General features: G+C 45.2%; 1 protein-coding gene across 1 annotated transcript; it reads right to left on the minus strand.

Moving 5' to 3' along the window:
- Positions 1–3,733: 3,733 nt before the first annotated feature.
- Positions 3,734–22,146, minus strand: LOC308166408 (DENN domain-containing protein 3-like; the record flags this gene model as incomplete). The annotated part of the gene is given in 24 exon segments (XM_080540702.1): positions 3,734–3,934; positions 4,242–4,379; positions 5,827–5,945; positions 6,415–6,554; positions 6,905–7,065; positions 8,422–8,572; positions 8,574–8,594; positions 12,522–12,648; positions 12,795–12,924; positions 13,458–13,628; positions 14,160–14,419; positions 15,719–16,243; positions 17,134–17,315; positions 17,491–17,594; positions 17,694–17,790; positions 18,818–18,973; positions 19,182–19,297; positions 19,819–20,037; positions 20,642–20,761; positions 20,884–20,995; positions 21,076–21,200; positions 21,345–21,460; positions 21,665–21,950; positions 22,057–22,146. Coding segments are annotated over 24 exon segments (3,867 nt in total).
- Between the last annotated feature and the right edge of the window lie 482 nt (positions 22,147–22,628).

The following is a 22,628-nucleotide window of genomic DNA, read 5'->3' on the forward strand; positions in this document are numbered from 1 at the left end:
TCGTTCACAACGAAAACAACTACAGGACACTACAAACAGTGGATATGCAGTCAACTGCTCCAAAACTAGCTGCAACATATTCATTTGCAACATAGCATTTTTGGTACAAATGCAAAGGTTAGCCTAACAATTCTTTAAATGACATGATCATGAACAGAATGATATCTTGACTTATGTCCAAGATAACTCTGCTGTCACCTCAGGTGATTACAAGTCATTTAGATGAACTCATATCAGAAAACGTGCCCTGAAGCAACGCAAGTCTTTTAGGTAGGCTAAGTGTCCTGGAATTCATCAGGTTAGCCTACATGAAGAGAGACAAATAAACCATGGGTTTGAACGATGCACACAATACAGCATTTGGTTGATAATGCCTGCCTCATGGTCTGTTATAAACAGCCCACTCTACAAAAGAATGCATAGACCTGATGCCAGTGACTGTAACTTTGGGTTTGTGTAGCAGCAATACTCTCCTCCTGTCTGAGGTTTCACATGCAACTGCTTGCATTGTGAGGACACAAGGAAATTCCTCATACCTTATCTCAGGCATGCTCACTCTCTCGACATGAAGTAGGCAGTAGCCTACCTACGCATACTCCACTTCTGAGCAACTACAACAACAAGCCAAACACTGCTTTACAAAAACTGTCAGCTTGGATTGTATACAACACACCTACCTGCATTAGTGCAGCCAAGAAAATCCCAAAACTGCATATTTAATCCTGTTCATGTAAGAGTATATCCAACCCACAGCAATCCACTTCCTAATGCACTACTGTCAGTGCTATTGAGCAGATTACCCCCTTGCGAACACACCTTTTGCCCCCTCCTTTCCCTCTCTCACTAAGCCCTCCCTCTCACACACTAGCTTTAACTTGTTGTTACACCAACAAGCATCACAACTAACAGGCTAGTATTCCCATGCCTAATAACAAGATGCTGACTGCAGTAGTACTGTATCAGTCAGTCAGTGAAAAGATCAAACACCAGTGAGTGGTTGTCCAGATAGCAATCCCCTGATTCATCAACAAATCAATGAATGGTAGATGTAAAGACATGCCATTATGACTATGTATACACACATTAACTCCCACTGCTGGAACTGGTTCTTGTGTAGGCAGCAGGCATTAAAGGCTATGTGTAAAGTTGGCTACATGCAGAGGGTAAGGGTTTCCCATTGAATGCTGCAACTCTCAGCTTAGGCTACTCTTCACTAAAACAAGGCCAATAATATACAGTTTGAAAAATAAATAATAACATACAGTATATTGGAAATATATATAATATATACAAAATATATGTCCAATCCTACATTACTCAAATTGAACGGTGCTCCATGCATGATACACAACTGTACACAAGCAGAAGGGGCAGTTTACACAAACACAAACATTGCAATGTTTTTGCAACAATGTAGCCACCGATCTAAACGATCATGAAGAGTTGTTACACATTATCTTTCTTGGACATGTTCAACAACATTGTTACCTTTCCCCCCCGATGATCACAGGAATCATCCAACACTAGCAGGGACGTTGACACTAGTGCATTCTGTTGAAGTCAGGACTGTTCCCTGGACCCTGGTGAGGGGCTTCGGACAGACAGACTGCACCACTGTTTGCAGATCAGATCATTCATTTACATGCACTGAATTAATTATTGTGTACAGGGTACATACTCAACGCAGCTTTGCTTTTTTTTTTACCCAGAGGGTAGCCTAATATCCAATCCAAATCATTGACATCTCGAGCAGCAGTAGCTCCAATGCCATCCACTGATTATGTTCTGAACAATGTGCATGACAGTGGAACTCCTCTTAGGATGCAAACTCTCCAATACGACCCGAATATTCTCTCACTTCAACGTCAATAGTCGCCAGTAAAGGAACTCAAAAACCCGAATGTCTGCAAGCTGCAACCCCTACCATTGTCTGGGTCTGTTACTCCCATGCTAACTGGCTAACGATAAAGTTATTTCATTTTCCAGCCGCACATTTCCAAAATATATTGCCCATGTTTACTCACGTATATCTGTAATGTCGACGCTCGACAATCGCACCGAATGTCGTGTTACGGACTATCTCCTCTGCGTGTGTGTAGAGATCCCGTTGTAACCTGTGTGTGTGTGTCTGTGTGTGTGTGTGGGGTTCCCTCTCTCTCCGTGTCTCTCCCCTGCTCGGCTCCCACCGCCTCCCATCCTGATCATTCCAACATGGCTGACGTGTGTGTGACCATGGAGCTGAGGGGACTCACTGGCCCTCTCAGGTGACCAGCACACTCTCAGGAACCTGTTGTGTTTCTGCCAATTCGTGACGTTCGAATTATAAGGTTCTATCTCCATTTTTGTCAAAATTGAGTTTTCTACATAATCTGATCCATTAGGTGTTTATTAATGCCTGTGTGGTGTTATTTTTTTTTAAATGTTGACATTTTTGAGTTAGTAATTCATAAAATACAAAGGTTCCATCTCACAAAACATAATGGAATGTAAAACCTTTGACGCTCAATATCTCTGAACTGCCCTAAACGGAGATAGAACCTTATCATTCTAAGCTCACGAAATAACTTATTGAATGGAGATTTGCAATTGTTCACCAAGGCTTCTATGATTGAATAATGATGATGATGATGATGGCTATTTATCAAGTTATGGTAGTAGAATTCCAATAGTGTGCATCAGTGCATGTATTTCAGGGGCAAAGTTGATTGAGTGGCAACATGTTTTATTATTGATAGATGAGATGTATGCATATGGAATTAACACACACATGTAACAACACTGATTATGCAAATGAATACACACAAATAATATTATTTTTCATTGCAAGAACACTTTGACAAGAGATGCCTTGCAACTTTTACAGTATTGAGACAAGCAGTACAAACAGCAGTTCTCTGCGGTTACATAGTTTAGCATGTCATTCACACCCACACACACACAGCAAGAGAGTTTGAATGCTGTGTGTTCTCATTGTCTAATAGACACATCTCAAAAATTCCTTCCATTGACCTCCCTGCATAATGCTGCTACTCACAGCAGGCCCATTCCAAAGTCCGTTGGTGCCTCAGAACAGCCTCCCACAATTCCCTGCTGGATCAACTAAATCCCTGCCTACATGGGTGAGAAGAATGCTCCCAGAACCACTTCTGTTCTCACCCAAGGCAGCGTCACTTCACATGCTGACAGAATACACATGTAAACCATCCCCGATGAGGAGTATCGAAAGATAAGAGCAAACAAAGGATGGTTTAGATGTTTCCCCGTTCAAGTAAACATATTTTGTTGTTGGGTGCAAATAATATACATTTACAGACAGTAGAGTAGATATATAGACACAACAGATGTTTCTCACATTTCACAAGAAGTATACAGCATGTTTATTCTATGCAACCACAAATACAATTCGAACAAAGAATCTGAGATGAATGCAGTTAAAAGTCTGTTTTAGGAATGATACTGCAGCCTGCAGAGTATATCAGAGACGGTCCTGCACATTGACATTTAGAGGCATGACTCTCCACATGGTTCCTCATTAGCAGGTAAGCTTACGCCCTGAATCTCAACTCTGTATTGAGGGATGTGTGATGTATGTGTGTGTCCTTTTTTTCGACACATATTTTAGATCAAACATAGCCCTCGCATTGATTTCCTTTCCTTTCTGAGATGCATCAGTTTATAGTCTCTATCGCCTGTCAGACTTTTTTTTCTTTTTTTCTTCTTGCACTCCTCCTCTCTACTCCACTTTCCAAATGGCAATTTTGCCGTCCTGGTAGGCAGAGCCACTGAGGACGTAGCGGTTCTCGGCAGAGCACAGTGCTTGAACGCTGTCTGTGTGGGCCATCAGCTCCTTCTCCACACTGTGGGTCTCTGTGTCCACCACGTAGATCTTCCCCCACACCTTGCCACTCCCTGGTGCACTGCAGCCAACCCAGATCTGAAGGAGGAGAAACAAGGAATGAGATGAAAGCAGATAAGGGCTCAGTGAGGCTCTGCAGCTGTTCAGATTGACATCGTCGCGCTGTAGATCAGCCATTGCGCTTACGCAACTTTAGTTCTTTAGGCAAGGAGAGAGATGAGTGATTATAGATCGTACGGACGGTTATACGATTTTTCTCTCCGATATATTGTAACCGCTCCTTTGAAATAGCTTTTTTTTAAATGTTTTATTCTAGAGCATTAGTCAAAATGATATGCAGAGTGGATGTGAACATACAACACAACGAAAAATACTTGGAACTCACCTGATTCTTAACCTTGATCATGCAGTTGACCCCTGTACAGCCCTGTAGCTGGATCCTCTTAAAGGGTTTAGTCAGGTCTTTGGAGTGCCACAGACAGAGCACGTCTGAACCGGCACCGCTCGTCCACAACTGGCCCCTCTGAAACACACAGACAGTCTCTGTAAGCTCTCACTGGCCCCTCTGAAACACACAGACAGTCTCTGTAAGCCCTCACTGGCCCCTCTGAAACACACAGACAGTCTCTGTAAGCTCTCACTGGCCCCTCTGAAACACACAGACAGTCTGTAAGCTCTCACTGGCCCCTCTGAAACACACAGACAGTCTCTGTAAGCTCTCACTGGCCCCTCTGAAACACACAGACAGTCTCTGTAAGCTCTCACTGGCCCCTCTGAAACACACAGACAGTCTCTGTAAGCCCTCACTGGCCCCTCTGAAACACACAGACAGTCTCTGTAAGCTCTTACTGGCCCCTCTGAAACACACAGACAGTCTCTGTAAGCCCTCACTGGCCCCTCTGAAACACACAGACAGTCTCTGTAAGCCCTCACTGGCCCCTCTGAAACACACAGACAGTCTCTGTAAGCTCTCACTGGCCCCTCTGAAACACACAGACAGTCTCTGTAAGCCCTCACTGGCCCCTCTGAAACACACAGAGTCTCTGTAAGCTCTCACTGGCCCCTCTGAAACACACAGACAGTCTCTGTAAGCCTTCACTGGCCCCTCTGAAACACACAGACAGTCTCTGTAAGCTCTCACTGGCCCCTCTGAAACACACAGACAGTCTCTGTAAGCCCTCACTGGCCCCTCTGAAACACACAGACAGTCTCTGTAAGCTCTCACTGGCCCCTCTGAAACACACAGACAGTCTCTGTAAGCCCTCACTGGCCCCTCTGAAACACACAGACAGTCTCTGTAAGCTCTCACTGGCCCCTCTGAAACACACACAGTCAGTCTGTAAGCCCTCACTGGCCCCTCTGAAACACACAGACAGTCTCTGTAAGCTCTCACTGGCCCCTCTGAAACACACAGACAGTCTCTGTAAGCTCTCACTGGCCCCTCTGAAACACACAGACAGTCTCTGTAAGCTCTCACTGGCCCCTCTGAAACACACAGACAGTCTCTGTAAGCTCTCACTGGCCCCTCTGAAACACACAGACAGTCTCTGTAAGCCCTCACTGGCCCCTCTGAAACACACAGACAGTCTCTGTAAGCTCTCACTGGCCCCTCTGAAACACACAGACAGTCTCTGTAAGCCCTCACTGGCCCCTCTGAAACACACAGACAGTCTCTGTAAGCTCTCACTGGCCCCTCTGAAACACACAGACAGTCTGTAAGCCCTCACTGGCCCCTCTGAAACACACACAGACAGTCTGTAAGCTCTCACTGGCCCCTCTGAAACACACAGACAGTCTGTAAGCCCTCACTGGCCCCTCTGAAACACACAGTCTCTGTAAGCTCTCACTCGTGACACGGCGTGACCGGAGGAAACCGAGGACCCCGGAAGGCTGCAGAAAACAACCCAAATGACGTTCGGACCGATAAGACGAGAGATGAGAGAAAGGGTTGGGATGGAAGGGCACCTGACCTCTAAGAAGAGGATGAGACTGCTGAACTCAGAGGGAACACTGCTGATGTCTTCAGGCAGGGACATCTTGCGATGAGGTGTTCCATTCTTCCTCAGTTCAACGATGCCGTCTCTGACACCTAGTCCAACAACCACGGCAGAAGAAAACAGGGTCAAGCTTTATTTCACAATTGGGTTTTAGCTGGTGCTCCCTTCCTTCACATTCAACACTATTGGGAACTACATTGCCTAGTACCACATGGTATAGAATGTTTTATTTGCCATGCAATCAACTTGTCAGTCAATTGTTGGAATTAGTTGTTTTTCTTTGCTCTAGGCACAGGGTCGGCCTTGGTCGGCACCCTTGGAGCAATTAGAGGTTAATTAGGGGCCTTGTTCAAGGGCTTGTACTGTATCAATCAATCTCAAATAGCTAAACTGCTATAATATAATTATTTATTTACACTGTACTTTCAGAGTAAATATACAACAGACTGTAAAATAAGGTGTTACCGAAAGGTGAACTGCTGCTCATAAACTGCTCTACTGTTATAAGATCACAGTCCAGACTTGGTAGTGTAAGTCCAGCGTCACTGTGAGAATACTTACGGCACCATAGTGTTCCATTGAAGATCTGAATTGACGTGAGGCTTTCACAGCTTACTTGAAACTGTTTTTTCACCGTCAGTGTTGCACAGTCCCACAGAATGATTGTGCCGTCAGCACTGCAGGAGTATGCCTGCGTGTGGCTGGAAGGACAGGGATGATATATGACTGAAAACAAGTTTCATACTGAAGCCTGAATGTGGTTTTATACAAACTGACACTTCAGTGAGGGTGTGTTTTGTGTGTGCACTGCTGCCATCTGCTGGTTAGAATAGGCAGCACAACATCTCCAGCACTTTCTAACACATTATGAATTAGATTATTAGATTTCAACTTTATTGTCATTGCAGAGTACAAGTACCAGACAACGAAAAGTAGTATCATTCTACTTCCACAGTCTTCCAGTGTTTCGGTCATTTGGAAAGTCTGGTGTCATTAAATTGAAATTGAAATATATTCATTATGAATAGGAAAGGTGCTAATTGTATTTTACCTCATCTGTTCACTCCTCTCCTCCACGGCAAAGTCCATGACATCGTTCCTGTGCTCCGTCAGTTGCTTGTTGCAGGACATGCTGCGGGTGTCAATTATGTAAATGGTAGAATCCTGGGAGCCAATCCATACTTGATCCTGATCCAAACCCAGCATGCAGTTCTGAGTGCAAAATAAATGAAATGTATTCAGCACAATACTTAACTCTCCTGTGATGTGAACAGTATACCGTAGGTGCCACATAAAGTACCCTGAGAGCAAGACTGTTCCTGACCAGGTGAAAGGTTACAGACAACGTTGTGAACTCAGGTATCATCCTTCTACCGCAAGTTTTCAGACTTGGAGGCTCAGTCATGTGCCTTTGTCAGAGTGGGGAACGTAACACTCTGACATGACTACAACACACCATAAAGCCACACCTCTATATGTTTGGTGAGACCCCAGTTCACTGAGATATTAGCTACCACCAGATGGCATCATCATCATCATCATCAACACAAGCAGCAAGCAAGAGAGGTAGAGAGATATTTGTAATGGACTATTTTGTGACCAATGTTAGGACTTAGTGTAACCTCAAAGGGTAAGCTGTAGTTAGTGTCAGAATCACAAGTCAATGGAAACAGAACATGATGTATTTTCAGATTTTAACCACTCACTTCTTCTACACAACATTTGTCATTACGTTGATGCAGACAGATGCAAGTGAATTTTTGTTTCCCCCATTGAGAGACCGTGCTTAATACCTCCCTGGACTGGGAGTTTGGATAAAGCTAGATTCTAAGCTATTCTAAGCTATTCTAATCTTCTATTCTACTTTTAAGAATATATCAGAGACACAACTCAAAGGACATACTCTAAGAAGAGGCTTGTAGCGTTTAGGGTTGAGAATGTACTGCCTGTCTAGTATACTTCTATTCATGCCCTTTATGATGACCAGTTCTATAAGAGTTTTCTAACTTCTAAAGAAAATTATGAAAAACCTTCACTACATGAAACTATATACACCATCCTCTATTGTAAAAAGTAAATTAGACCCATATTTACTGGCCCTGAGAGAGAGCTCAAAAAGACGCCAGCAGAATTAAGACTCCACCACAGTCTCATAACGGTAACTAAATCAATATTTTATAGGCAAATGATAGCCTATAGGACATGACATAACATATCTGAGGCAAGTTATTTTATTACGAATGCAGCTTCTTATGACATTATACTATCAAACTGTTTTGTTTAATTTGTCAAGCTTTGATCAGGGTGTAAAGTTTAAATTATTGTTTATGTTAAATGTCAAACAGTATGCAAACTGTCATAGCAGTCACCACATAATTAATAAATTTGTTCAATGTACATGAAATATATGGAGCAAAGACGGCTCCTGCCAGCCCCCTGTGACGTTATAAAAAAAAATAGTTTTTGGAGATTTGAGGACAGTATAAAAAGGTGTGAAAATAAATGAGATAGCGCCCAACCCTACTTATGGCATCTTGTATGTTATATGTTAGCTTGAAATGATCTTACCAGTTGTGAAGATCCGACCTGAATACAGTTCTGCTGCATGGACCAGCTGGCTGCATCAAACACCACCACCCTGCCTCCGCTGAGAGCACACCACAGCTTGGGGTTCCCATCTCCGTCTGCCTCAGAGTAGCTCAACTGGCCTGGACACACAGAGAACACACGAGATCGTCATCCTTCAATTGAAAGAACATGCAATATAGCTTTTGTGTGTTTTTTATCTTTTTTTTTCTTGATACTGTTCCAAATATATTTGAATACGTGAATATATTTTTGTATCACCTTCGTATAAATAAAAATGGAATGGAATGGAATGGACTTTATTTGTCATTGCTACAGTACAGGTACCAAACAACGAAATTTAGGAGGGGTGGCTCCCCTGGTGTTAGGAAAGGGGAAAAAAAAGAAAAAGATTTATTTTCATTTTTTAGAAAAAGCATAAATGCATAAAATCACAAGAAGGTAAGGAGCTGGTTTACATCAATAAAGGCTATGTACACAATCCACTGTACTATACTGCACAGATAGTCAACTAGGGTTGTCATATTGCACAAAGAGTATTTTTTCACATTATTTTAAAGTGTCACAGTTTGCAGGCTTGAAAATGTACATGTTTGTGCCTCAGCACTAGCTGCCATACAATCCGTCCGGACTGTCCTGGGCCCAGAACTTAGGCCTTTTCTGTGTTCAGGGCCTTGACGGCCCTGTGGTAGAAGCAGTCCTTCAGTCTGTTTGTCTTAGCGGCCGGGGTCCTGTACCTCCTGTTCGAGGGCAGCTTGACAAAGTGTACGTGCCCAGGGTGGGTCGGGTCCCTGGAGATCTTGGAGGCCCTCCTGAGACAGCGTGTGTTGTACAGCTCCTCCAGAGAGGGGAGGGGGGCGCCGGTGATCTTCTGTGCTGTTCTCACGACTCTCTGTAGCGCGTTTCTCTCCGCTGTTGTGCAGCTGTGGAACCAGTTGGAGATGCCGAAGGTGAGGATGCTCTCCACTGCGCCGTGGTAGAAGGCCACCAGTATCTCCTGCTTGTTGTGTTCTTTCCTGAGGCATCTCAGGGTGTATAGCCGGCTGTTGTGCCCTCTTGATGGTGCCTTTTGTGTTGTCCTTCCAGGCCAGGTCATCCCGCATGTTGTGTCCCAGGAATCGGAGGGTTGAGACTCTCTCCACGCTCTCTCCGTCGATGAGCAGGGGCTGGATCTCGGACTTTTTCCTCCTGAATTCTACGATGAATTCCTGGGTCTTTGACTTGTTTAGCAGCAGGTTGTTAACCTTGCACAGCTTGCTCAGTTGCTCTACCTCATCCCTGTACGCCGCCTCGTCCCCCCCCCGAGATACATCCCACCACGGTGGTGTCGTCTGCAAACTTTACGATGTAGTTGCTGGGGTGGACGGGGGTGAAGTCGTGGGTGTAGAGGTTGTAGAGGATGGGGCTTAGCACGCAGCCCTGGGGGGACCCAGTGCTGAGGCTGAGGGCTGTGGAGGTGTGGGGGCCCACCCGCACCCTCTGGGGGCGGTCGGTCAGGAAGTCCTTGATCCACGCACATATAGAGTGTGATAGACCCAGGTCTAGTAGTTTGGTCACTAGCCTGTCTGGAAGGATGGTGTTGAAGGCGGAGCTGAAGTCCACGAAGAGCAGTCTCGCGTAGCTGTTTCCCCTCTCCAGGTGGGATAGAGTGGCGTGGAGAGTCGTCGCTATGGCGTCCTCTGTGGACCTGTGGGCTCTGTAGGCAAACTGGTATGGATCCAGGTTGGGCGGGAGGCGTGTGAGTATGTGGGCCCGGACTAGTTTCTCGAAGCACTTCATGATGATTGGTGTGAGTGCCACCGGGCGGTAGTCGTTTAGGCAGCTCACCGTGCTTTTCTTCGGGACTGGGATGATAGTTGAGGTTTTCAGGCAGGGTGGGACGGTGGCCTGGGACAGGGACTGGTTAAAGATGTTGGTGAAAACCCCGGCCAGCTGGTCGGCGCAGTCTCTCAGCACCCGTCCCAGGACGCCATCCGGCCCCGAGGCTTTCCTGGGGTCCACCGCCTTCAGTACGCGTCTCACCTCATGCTCTGGGAGGGTGAGGCTGCTGAGAGCTGGAGAGAGTGGTGTTTGTGTTGTGGTTACCTCCGTTCGCCCCTCGTCGAACCGGGCGTAGAAGGTGTTCAGCTTTCCCGCCAGCAGGGGGTCGTCCTCTGCGGCTGTGAGCCTGTTGGCTCTGAAGTTTGTCATCTGCTGAACCCCCTGCCACATCCGCCTGGAGTCGTTGCTCAGGAGGCATTCCTCAATCTTCTCTCTGTGCTCTGCCTTGGCCGCTTTGATGCCGCGCTTTAGGTTGGCCCTGGTGGAGCTGTACAGCGGTGTGCGCTTCCCTGCGAAGAAGGCGTTGTCCCTCTCATTTATCAGTTTTTGGACCTTCCCAGTCATCCATGGCTTCGTGTTGGGGTAGACCCGGACCCGTTTGTCCACGGTGACTGAGTTGGTGCAGTTCACTATGTGGTTCAGAACCGACGACGTGTACTGTTCCAGGTCCTCATGCTCATATTCCTGCCATAGGGTGTCATTTAGGCAGATCTGCAGTGGAGCGGACCCTTCTGGCCAGGTTCTGACAGTCTTAGTGGTGGTGGGAGCACTTTTCCCCATTGTAGTGTATGCAGGAATCAGGAGGCTTGACACATGGTCAGACATGCCTAGATGAGCTAGCGGACTAGCCTTGTAAGCACGTTTGATGTTGGTGTATACCTTATCCAGTGTTTTTTCTCCTCTCGTTGCACATTTTACATGCTGATAGAACTTGGGTAGTACTGCCTTCAGGTCGACATGATTAAAGTCCCCCGCTATGATGTGAATAGCCTGTGGATCAGTACTTTGTTGGCTACTAATGACGTCATATAGTCGCGCCAATGCTACTTCGCTGTCTGAGCTAGGCGCTATATACACACATGTAATTAGCACCGCTTTAAACTCCCTAGGCAGGTATGTGGGTCGGCATTTAACAGTCAAGTATTCTAGGTCTGGGGAGCAGTGGCTACTTACAGTTTTCGTGTTTAAGCACCAGCTATCCTTCGTCGATATTATGATCCCACCTCCTCTTGACTTCCCGCTACGCTCCGTTCGGTCGGCACGATGTAGCGTGCGGCCCTCTAAGCTAACGGTAGCGTCCACAATGTTGTCATTTAGCCAGGTTTCGGTCAGAATAATCACACAGCTATCCCCTACGATGCTGTTTTTGGCCACCTGTAGTCTCAGTTCATCCATCTTGTTCGTCAAGGATCTGACGTTAGAGAGGAAAATGCTTGGTAAAGCTGGTTTGTTTGGGCTTCTCCTTAGCCTTGCTAGCAGGCCTGCTCTGCAGCCCCGTCGTTGCTTGCGGTCCTTACGCCGGCGTTTGCGCCTCAGGGAAGGGAGCGTTGATACAACATAATGTAGGTGAACAATGTTTCGGCTCAATAAAAAAACATTTGAAATAAAATAGCTTTCTTGTGTACAAAAGCGATGGTTGGTCATTTGGATATACTCAATCATTAAATATTTCATCATAAAACATTTGTCCCAACTCTTATTAAAACACTGGCATGAAGCTTTTGTTCTCACACTTGCCACGGGTGAAGAAAGGAATGCTTACAACAGAGTAGAAAAACAATTAGGGGCATCTGGACAATTTCATGGTATTCACAGCCAACAACACGGCCTCAAAGCACCTCTGTTTATATTCAGCTGCATTACTAATGTGGAATTGGTCAACGTAACACTGTATCTTGTGACTTCCGAGGACTAGGGTTAGGGTTAGGGTACAGTACATACTGTCTCTGGCCACGTGGGGTCAGCTCACTTGTCAAAGAGCATCAAAATGGCATCTTGTTCTAGTCAATGTTAAATCATAAAAAAAAATCATATAATGTACTAACAGGAAATGCCCTTTATTGGACAAATAAAACATAATTTCAAACCTATGGTTAGCTTCATTCCAATATGACTAATATAATAATATGACATTTAGCTGACGCTTTTATCCAAAGCAACTTACATTGCAGTGCAGTACATACATTTTTCAGCATGGTCCCAGCGGGAATCGAGCCCACAACCTAAGCGTTGTTAGCACCATGCTCTACCAACTGAGCCACATGTGGCCTCCTCCCCCACCTGGTGTGTAGAGCAGGACGTGGACCGTCTGGGGAGCCACCAGGTCTAAGGACGGGTTTATCCTGTGCTTCAAAGTCTCAGATGTTGTTTTTGGAACCATCATAGGCACTGCTTACCAAGAATGAAACACAAAACAGGACAAAGAGATATAACACAGAACCTTTCTCCTCAATGCCATCTCAGAATGAGTGGATATCCTTCAAAAGGAACACACACCATACATTGGTTATTAGATGTTGAATAACAAACAATACCTTCATGTTTCACTCTGTCAAAGTAGGACAGTTTTGAGGCAGCAAATATGGCCTTCTGAGTCTGAAGGCAACCGACCACAGCATCCATGAGGAGCACATTAGTCAGAGCCTGCTGCATGTACTGAGGGTCCTAGGAGAGGTGGAAAAACGTCAACATGATTCTAAATGTATACAGAACTGTACTGCAATGTTCATAGAGTTCATAGGGCAAGGAACATGAATGTGTAACACTTTACATTAAGGTCACATTTGTAAAGGATTTATAGACGGTTTATAACTAGTTAATAAAACACTTATGAGGAGATTATTATTACATTATAAACCCTCTATAAACAGTTATAACTCATACATTTTTTAAAGGTTTGATATTCGCTTGCCGCTTGCCAGAAAAGGGGAAGAGAGATGTTTTTTTCCACGGCAGAGGAAGCCTGCAGGAAATGATAAGGGCTTTGTTTTGTTTTCAAGTGTCAAAAGAGGAAAACGTGATTGGATTAGTTCAGGGTTGGGAGATAAGAAATTGTAGTGACCTCAGGTGGACAAAAGAGATGTTCCCTCAGTGTCCTAGAGCCATACCAACCACAACAGAGGCACGAGACCTGAAATGAAGACTTCCAGGACTAGAAATACTTTTTTTGAGAGATCATGTAAACATTGATCTGGTACCTTGTGGTCGTCTGCCATTCTCCTCCCCGCCCACATCTCTTTCACCATCAGGTTCCACAGGTCACACTCTGACTTCAGGTTGGCCTCGAACACATCCTTCCTCTGGCTGCTCCTGACCTTCAGGGACGGGATTCTCAGCAGCAGGAAAGGAGCCGAAGATATTTTCACCTCCTTTGGAGCATAATATCAGTCAGATGTATCGTTGTCATGACGAGGACACATTTGCATTTGAGGGTAGCCAATAGTTTCAACTATCATTGCTACGTCACATTACACAAGTGTAAGAGAGTAACATTCTTACACTTCGGTTCCTGACATTGCTGCACAATAATAAAGACAACAAGGCAATAGGCAAAGATAAGTAAACATAAATAAAGTGACAATAGTACAAGACACAAGTGAGACAATTGGACAAGTTGTGGGAGACATATAAGACAGGATACAATTAACAGTACAAATAGTAAACTAAAATAGTACAAGTAGAAATGTCAAGAGTATTGCACTCGGTGGCAGTGGGTGTAAGAGGTAGTGTTGAGTAAAGTGACTGTGTGCTTAAGGTGAGGTAGTCCTTACACATGGGGTGTGTTTGGGGATAATAGTCAATTGTCTACAGGTTCTACGATACAATGTATAATCACAGCAACGTGCTGAAAGAATGCGATGCAGATCTCTGTGTTTACGTCACGTTTAGATCAAACAAACCTCTACGTCTCTGAACTTAGTGATCTCTATGAACCCCGGCCTGCCCTCCGTGAGCAGGAAGAGCCTCTTCTGAGTCATGGCGATCTTCCCCACGCCGTGGTTGGTTTTCACCGAGCTGGACAGCTTATAGACACACTCGTTGTTGTCCAAGTGCTCGATGACCTCAGCGGGTAGGTGCACCTCTTGGGCCTCTGCCTCGGTCTCCTTCCAGAAGGTGTAGAACACGCGGAACAACTCTGGGTCTATCTGCTTCTCCTGGCCTGGTCACGTGTCAACAGAGATGGTGGTTGTGTTAGAAATCACAGACGATGACAATATGACTCATGTGTCAAGGTCATAGGATCATTTATAAGGACCCATCGGACGACGTGGTGTGAATCCAGTCGGGAAGCTTCAGAAGCCTCAGAAGAGGATGCTAATTAAACACACATCAAACCCATGCAAATGCATTCATTCCTTCTAGTTTGGATGTTTGTGCATGCTCTTGTTAAACTAACAACACCATGAATATTTCTTAGTTGGAGGAGCCTAAAATGTCAGCCAGCCATACATGAGGTGAACAACTCATTCCAAACGCTAGATATTTTTTTGCTCAATCCAAGCAGGGATGTGTTTGGGATTAAAGGTGGCATGGCACGGCAAAAGAGTCACAAAAACAAGTCATGCAGCAGCAGGCACGCTACAGTCTTTGTCTTACCATCCCCAGAGGAGCCAACGTAAAAAACTGATTTGGAGGAAACCTTCATGGCTGCATCCAAACCCAAGTCAATCTTAAAAGATTCTATTAAAGTGAATTGAGGGATAATCAGATAATACTGTACATTGGTATTGAATACATGTTGCCTACCATGAATTACTCCCTTCTGGACAGCGGTACAGGGCCATCAGGTCAAAAACATCACGCCACTTGAACAGTTTCTTCCCCAAAGCCATAGCCCTCCTCAATAAACTCCTGATCATTGCACCTTACATGCTTTTGCACTTGCAAGTTGTACAGTATATTTATTCACTCATATTGGTACTGTATATATTGTGTGTCATTAGTATTGTTGTGTTGTCGTCTTGTTGTATGTACTGTAGCTTGTTCAATATGGAGAATACCAAGTCATGTTCCTAGTGCACTGCACATGGCAAGTAAAGTTTAATTGAATTTAATTTAATTGAATTGTGGTTTCCAACTTAGATTACCTACTGTAATGGACTGTAGTAACAAGGCAATAAAAAAATCAGCATCTGCACATCTGCAAAGTGCCTTAAAAAGCTGGCCGTGAAAGTCACTCGACTCTATTTCATCACTGGCGCCACCATAAAGGTGAGGTCTGCTTAGCCCGAGTCATGAACCTGAGCTGATCAAATGTAGACTCATCCACTTGCACAAAGTAAGGTTAGTTTGACTAACCCCCCAATTCTTCACACAACCTTTTTCCATCACATACAGTCCATGACAATCATTTCTATCACCAATATATCAGCTCTCAGATTAGAACCACCACGTTGCGTGTGCGTTCCGGTTCCCGTTAACAAGACGAGGCCTCTCAACAACATTCACCCTTGCTTACCGACAGTGAGCGCGTCGAACAGCCGGTGGATGGTCGCCACGTCTTTCACGATGCCAGACTCCTGGATGCCCTTCACAAAGTCCCCCCGCAACATGTGACACTTGGGCAGCTTGAACTTCTTCACGTGGTCGTCCGGTTGGACTGCGACCGCCTCGTTGTCCTTCTTGACCTTGCTGATGAGCCTCTTGAGTTCCGGCCGCTTGTCCGCCTGCTGGCGCTCGTCCTTCTGCAGCGAGTCCACCAGCATCTTCACCAGGTCGGCGGGGAAGATGTCGATGTCGGTCTTGTAGAGATTCTGGAAGTCGCTGAGGGCGTCCAGGCGTTTGGCGCAGACAGTGTTCATGAAGCCCCGGAGGTAGAAGTAGCGGGCCAGGAGGAGGGAGTTCTCCGGAGGGACACAGAAGATGGCCTTGCCCAGTAAGGCGATCAGATCGTTGTAGTACTGCTGGACATAGTGGTAAGCCATGGGAGGGGGGAACTCCGGCAGTTTGAAGGTTTTAATGAGCTTCGGCGGTGTCTTGAAGGCTGCGTAGAAACAGAGGAGAAAAAAAAAGTGAGACCAGTTAAAAAAATATATAAACTCAAGCTCACGTAAAGAACATGAGCTCAGGCTTAAAAAAATAGGAGCTTAAGCACAGATGGTATATATACACACTTGCTGAACACGTTATTAGGAACACCTTCTCATTCGTTCAGGGGGTGTAGATAATGGTGTGGGGAGTGTTTTCTTGGCACACTTTGGGCCCGTTAATAGCAATCAATCGTCGCTTGAATGCCACAGCCTGTTTGAGTATTGTTGCTGATCATGTGCATCCCTTCATGGCCACAATGTACCCATATTCTAAAATGGCCACTTCCGGCATGATAATGCACCAGGTCACAAAGCTAAAGTCGTCTCAAACTGGTTTCATGAACGTGACAATGAGTTCAGTGTTCTTCAGTGGCGGATCTGAATCCAACAGAACATCTAATCTGCAGGAATTGTGCGACGCAATCATGTCACCGTGGACCAGAATCTCAAGGGAATGTTTCCAACATGTTGTGGAATCAATGCCATGAAGGATTGAGGCTGTTTGGAGAGCAAAGGGAAGAACTACCCAGTATTAGTATAGTGTTCCTAATAAATCACAACGACTGCGTGTGGGGACGCTGGCGTGTTTTTCGCCGCTCCGCAAGCAGACGCAACTTTTTAAGCGTCCTTGGGTTTTTTGAAAGGCGCTATAGAAATTAAACGTATTATTATTATTATAATAATTATAAGGAGGCCCTACCCAGTATTAGTAGTGTACTGAACTGTGAAATAAAGCTTGAACCTATTTTCTAGTTTTCTGATCCTGTTTTTTCTTGCCATTGTTATTTGCCTATGTGCCAAAGAACGTGTGAGTTGGGAGCTACGGTACGTGAGGTCCTCTCACCACACTCAGGGATGACGATCTTGTTCAGCGAGCTTTGTCTCAGGAGGCTCAAGGGGCGCTCCTCTCCCAGGTTGGGGAGGCTCATCCCCAGCCTCTTGTTCAGATGGTTCTCCGGGGCGCTGTACTTCCGGGCCATTTCCTGCATGGTGGGCCTGCGGGGGTTGTCGACCATCGCCTTCATTCTGTAGGACAAGTAGAAACGAACGTAGTTGAACATTCGAGTATGACCGAAAAGAGGCCACCGTGTGTAAAATGTGAATTCCACATTGGACGAAAACTTCTGCATTTTGAGTTAGGATACTGTATTGACCTTAGACTGACATTTCAGGAATCACGGTACTGTACGGGAGAGCTTACTTTTGCGTCTCAGAGCGAGTGTTGAGTTCCATGCGTGTGAAAGCGTCCATCTTCCTGTTGAGGCGGTCTTTGAGGAAGGAATGAAAGATGTGCGTTTCCAAGACCTATACCGTACACAAGGAATGAATACGTCAATAAGTGTCATTCATGATGGTCTTTCTAATGAGAGGTATGATCTGAGAGAGAATACTTCAACGGGTTACCTGTTTGTAAAACGGCTGATCTGCTGGTTCCCTGGTCTTGAGGAACTCTTCACTGTTGAACACCCTGTGTTCATAGTTAAGATGGCCACTGACCTCCCTGATAAAGACAGCAGTACAATTAAGCGTTATGGAACGAGAAGCCGTGGTATATCGTGGATATCGGCACAGCTAGCGGGGTGGTTAGGCATGACACAAAGGGGAGTGCCGTTACACCTCCTAGCTGTGCCGATATCCATGATATACCACGGCTTTGAGTTCCATTTATCTACCACATTTATCTATCAATATTTCACAGAAGAAAGATTTTAATTAATGTATTTTAATGAACCTATGTTTTATTGTAAAGGCCAATGCACACGGCGTGTGATTTTGTCGCACGACAACATTCGATTCTCAATTCACACCACCGAAGTCAGACCAGGCAGGCTGATTACTATAGGCTCTACCAATATTGCTTGCTTTGCTTCCACAATTTCTACAAGATACAACTGGGCATATTGTGCCTACATGCTCGATTGTTATTATTATGTAATATAGGTGTCTTGTAATCCCATATGAGATGGGCCGTGTTGTTGACTTCGGTGGTGTGAATTGAGAATCGAATGTTGTCGTGCGACAATATCGCATCGCACACCGTGTGCATTGTCTCGTTCAAAACAATGGAATGGAATTCGGCGGTGCGACAAATGTTTATTGGTTGCCATGCAACGTAATAATGTAACTTCGATAACGGTAATATATACAAACGCGGAGTAATATGAAAAGATGGGTCAACATTCCATTTAGCCGTGCGCATATCGTGGATATCGGCACGGCTGGAACACAAACTGACCAATAGAGACAATGGACCGGATCTATCCGTTGTATAATGGGAGATGACTAATACACAGACCACATTAGTGCCTTTTGTGATATGAAGCACTCCAGACAGACTGGATGATATGAAGCACTCCAGACAGACTGAATGATATGAAGCACTCCAGACAGACTGGATGATATGAAGCACTCCAGACAGACTGAATGATATGAAGCACTCCAGACAGACTGGATGATATGAAGCACTCCAGACAGACTGGATGATATGAAGCACTCCAAGACACTTGAGTAATAGTAAAATAACTGACCTAAATATGTTGACAATCAGCTCCAGGGTAACCTTCTGTATTTCCCAGTTCAGGTTATGCTGCCATTGTCTTCTCTGCATTCGCAACTCGTTGATGTCTGCACTGGTGCCATGGCGACAGACCTCCAGGTCATAGTGCAACTGAAGACTCTTACTCCTATAGAGAACAAGAGGGAACTTGTTATTTTTTGGGTATTCACTCCACACGAAAAACATTCTAGAAGAGTATTGCACAAAAATGTTAAGTCATTAAGTGAAGTGATTTTATTGTCTCCTTCTCACCCGTATCATGGCAACACATATGGTTGTCATTATTCAGTTGTTGTATTTTGCATTGGCACAGTGCAGAGAGATCTCAGTCCTACCTCTGTGTTAGACACTCTGCTGAGGCGACCGGGACGTCTGGTAGGTCAACAGTCTCTGAACATGAGCAAGACACGGTCCCATCATCAATGTTAATCAGAATCAGGTCATCCGTTTCCTGACGCAGAAAAGGAGAGTTCTGAAACATGCAAGCTTTCTTTGATCTATCGCTAGTATGACACACACAGAGGTGTGGTCTTGTTAGATTTTTTAAATCTTATTTTGAACTCTTATCAGAGTTGTGTTTTTATCTCTTATTTTTCTGAGTTGACAGGGGGCTGATGCCTACCTATGTGTTGTAATGTGTAAATAAGGTACTGTAAATCATGTGAATGATGGATTATATTTTTTATAATAAAATATATATTTTTAAAGTTGGTAGAGCATGGTGCCAACAACACTTAGGTTGTGGGTTCGATTCCCGCTGGGACCATACACTGAAAAAAGTATGCGCTCACTGCAATATAAGTCGCTTTGGATAAGAAGCATCGGCTAAACGGCGTATATTTTATTATTACACACATACAAACTGTCGGAAACGAAAAAAGAGACTCATCCAACTAAAGCCATCGAAACCCTAATTCACCACGGCTCTACGTATTCAATTGGAGACGCTGTGTCTTAGTGTCTTCTAGTTACCGCCGCCACTTCCTCAAAGTGGTCTAGGTGGCATCCCATGAGGAACGCGGTGGGTGCCATGACAAAGTCCAGCATCTGGTTGGAGAGGACAGGCACGTAGGGGTGCTGCCAGCGGAGCGGGTGGACGTACAGCATGAAGCACTCCGCCACCAGGGTGAGGCGCGCCCAGTCCCCCGAGAAGAACACCACCCGCTGCTCCATCAGGATACTGGTGATGATCTGGACAGAGAGACAGAGAGAGAGAGAGAGCGTTCCTTCACATGGAGGATATCTGGGACACAAATAACCCAAGGCTACCCTCTGAACCTTCTCTAGCGAAACGGAAGGTCGCTGGTTCGATCTCCGCCTCAGGGAGGGAGCTGCATGTGAGCTGGTGAACTGGGAGGGTTGCTGGCATCATATCACAGGTGCCTACCTACCCACTGCCGTCGTGCCCTTGAGCAAGGCGCTTAACCCCTAATTGCTGACCCCCGTGCCCTAGAGCGGAACAAATACATTTCGTTTTGCTACTGTGCAATAAAATAAAAAATAAAAAAGGTTGAATCTAATGTAATCTAATCTAATGTAATCGAATCTTGTGTAGAACACATTAACTGTATACAGTGACTCGCCATATGTTTGGGGGCATTCACAATGCTTTTGTTGTCTTATCCTATGCAATGCACGTCAAGCTGATTAACGAGTTTCCCCAGCAGACAGGATAAAGGGGGAGTAAAACAATTAACTGTTTGGGATTTGAAGACACAGGGATGATTCTAGGGGGAAGGGTCCAGGTGCCAGATGTAGCTCCAGAAGGTCACTGCAGCAGAACCTGTTATCTCACCTGCAGAAGCTCCCTGGGCCTAAAGCAAAGGAAGGGCAGGTGGAGGTCTAGATCGACAGCGGGGTGCTCCTTGTCCTCTCTGGAGGGGAGAACGATCGTCAGGGGCCTCAGGTTGAACATCTGGACAGGTGTTAATAAATAACATCTTCAATGACTACATTCAGTTAGTCGTTTTTCATCTGTTCCATGAATAATATACCGTTATATCATTACTTATATTAGAATGATCTGAAGCAGCTCACCACATGAAGTTGTCCAGGGGGTGGAATGGGTACTAGCGCCAGTTTAGCAGCAAATTCCTTCACCCGCTCTTCAAAGTCTGACATCCTGCATGTTCTGAGCTGGACCAGCAAACTAAAGGACACAAGACAATGAGGGATTGGAGTAGTACAGTAGACATGATATGACTGTGTTGAAGACGTGCTGATCCTTACCATGACAGACAGTCCTTGAGAGCATTGTAGTAAGGATGCTTGGATATGACACAGATGGCATATGCAGCATAGAGCTTAGGGGTCTTCGAGGACGACCACTGTCCATTCTGATAGAGCACCGTATCCTAAAAAGGATACAAGTGACACATAAATAGTAAGATCTAGTATTTGGCATGTAATGGCATCAAGGACAGAGTATTTACCCCATGAATCTGTCATAGTTTATTAAGTAAAATGACATTTTAAAAAATATAGGCCTATATTCTTACCTTACAGGGTCTAAAACACTGAACAACCACTCCGTGGGTTTGGTTACCGAACACGTCTGTGAAAACGAGGAAGTGGAAACGCTCATCCTTCAGCTCGGTTGTTACTTGAAGCCCCCCTTATGAAAGGAAGAGGATTTTCTCTCAAATGTCTTACCAAATATGTTAAGATAATTGCTAGAGTGAAGAGTGAAAACATGGACAAAGACGTTTGGGCAATGTTTTATAATAATAATAATAATAATAATAATAATAATAATAACAATAACAATGCAGTAACATTACAAATACAGTTGTGATGATTGCTGGCCTTTGGCCTTTACCTGGAAAACACAGCTGAGGCAGAGCCGTGAGGTCGATCTCTTTGGGGACGCTGACGTCCTCGGTGGCCCCCTCCCCCCCCGCTGGTCCAGAGCCGCTGGGGGCCGCCACATGCCTCTCCTTCTTCTTCTTGATGAAGGACCGTCGCCGCTGCACTCTACTGAAGGTGCTGTTGCCATGGTGCCCACCAGCGTTCTCTTTGGTGACAAACGGAGGAACGTGCACGTGAAGGACCTCCGGGTCTAAAAGAGGGAAGTCTGTTGTCCCGTTGGTTCCCTTTGGTAGAGACTGAGAGAACAAGCCATTTTCACCAAAGATATCTGCTTTTCATTAACAGCCAAGCCGGTTTATAAGCTAACAGAATTAGCACTTCATATGAGCTCATTTGCTTTACCTGGTAAAGATCCTTGAGCTTATCGCCAGCTGCTCCGACAACGATGCATGCTTCCAATAACCCTGAGCCTGAGGGAAGGTGATCTGCCATCAGAAACGGAGGGGTGTGCCTCTGTACCTCTCAATGGTGGAGGCACATCGGAGTATGGGATCTGGGATTTGTAGGAAAGATACAGTATTTTCCGTGAGAGACATGAGAAAGGTGCAACTCCTCCTTAGGTTTTCTTTTGTGCAAGGCAAGTCATCATTTTGTGCTTTTGCATCGCAAAGGTTAGAGCAGTTGGCTAACAAGCCACAGAGCACATGATATCCTGCCTATGATCTCACCTTATAATAGATATCCACAACAACAAGCAGAGAGGCCTGCAAGCCTGGAGCGGTGCTCACCTGACCACTAAGGCAATAAACTGTGTTAAAGAGAGCGCCCTTCAGAGAAATCATTAAAAGGGCACAATTAAAAAGGATACGGCCTTACCTCAAAAGCAGAGTTGTCTTGATAGACTGCTGTGATAATGTCAAGTACAAGCGCTTCTACTCTACTAAATGCAGCCACCTCGAGAGATAAACGGATCT

The sequence above is a fragment of the Nansenia antarctica genome (assembly GCF_963989245.1).
Source record: "Nansenia antarctica genome assembly, chromosome: 10".
NCBI classification, from domain to species: Eukaryota; Metazoa; Chordata; class Actinopteri; order Argentiniformes; family Microstomatidae; genus Nansenia; species Nansenia antarctica.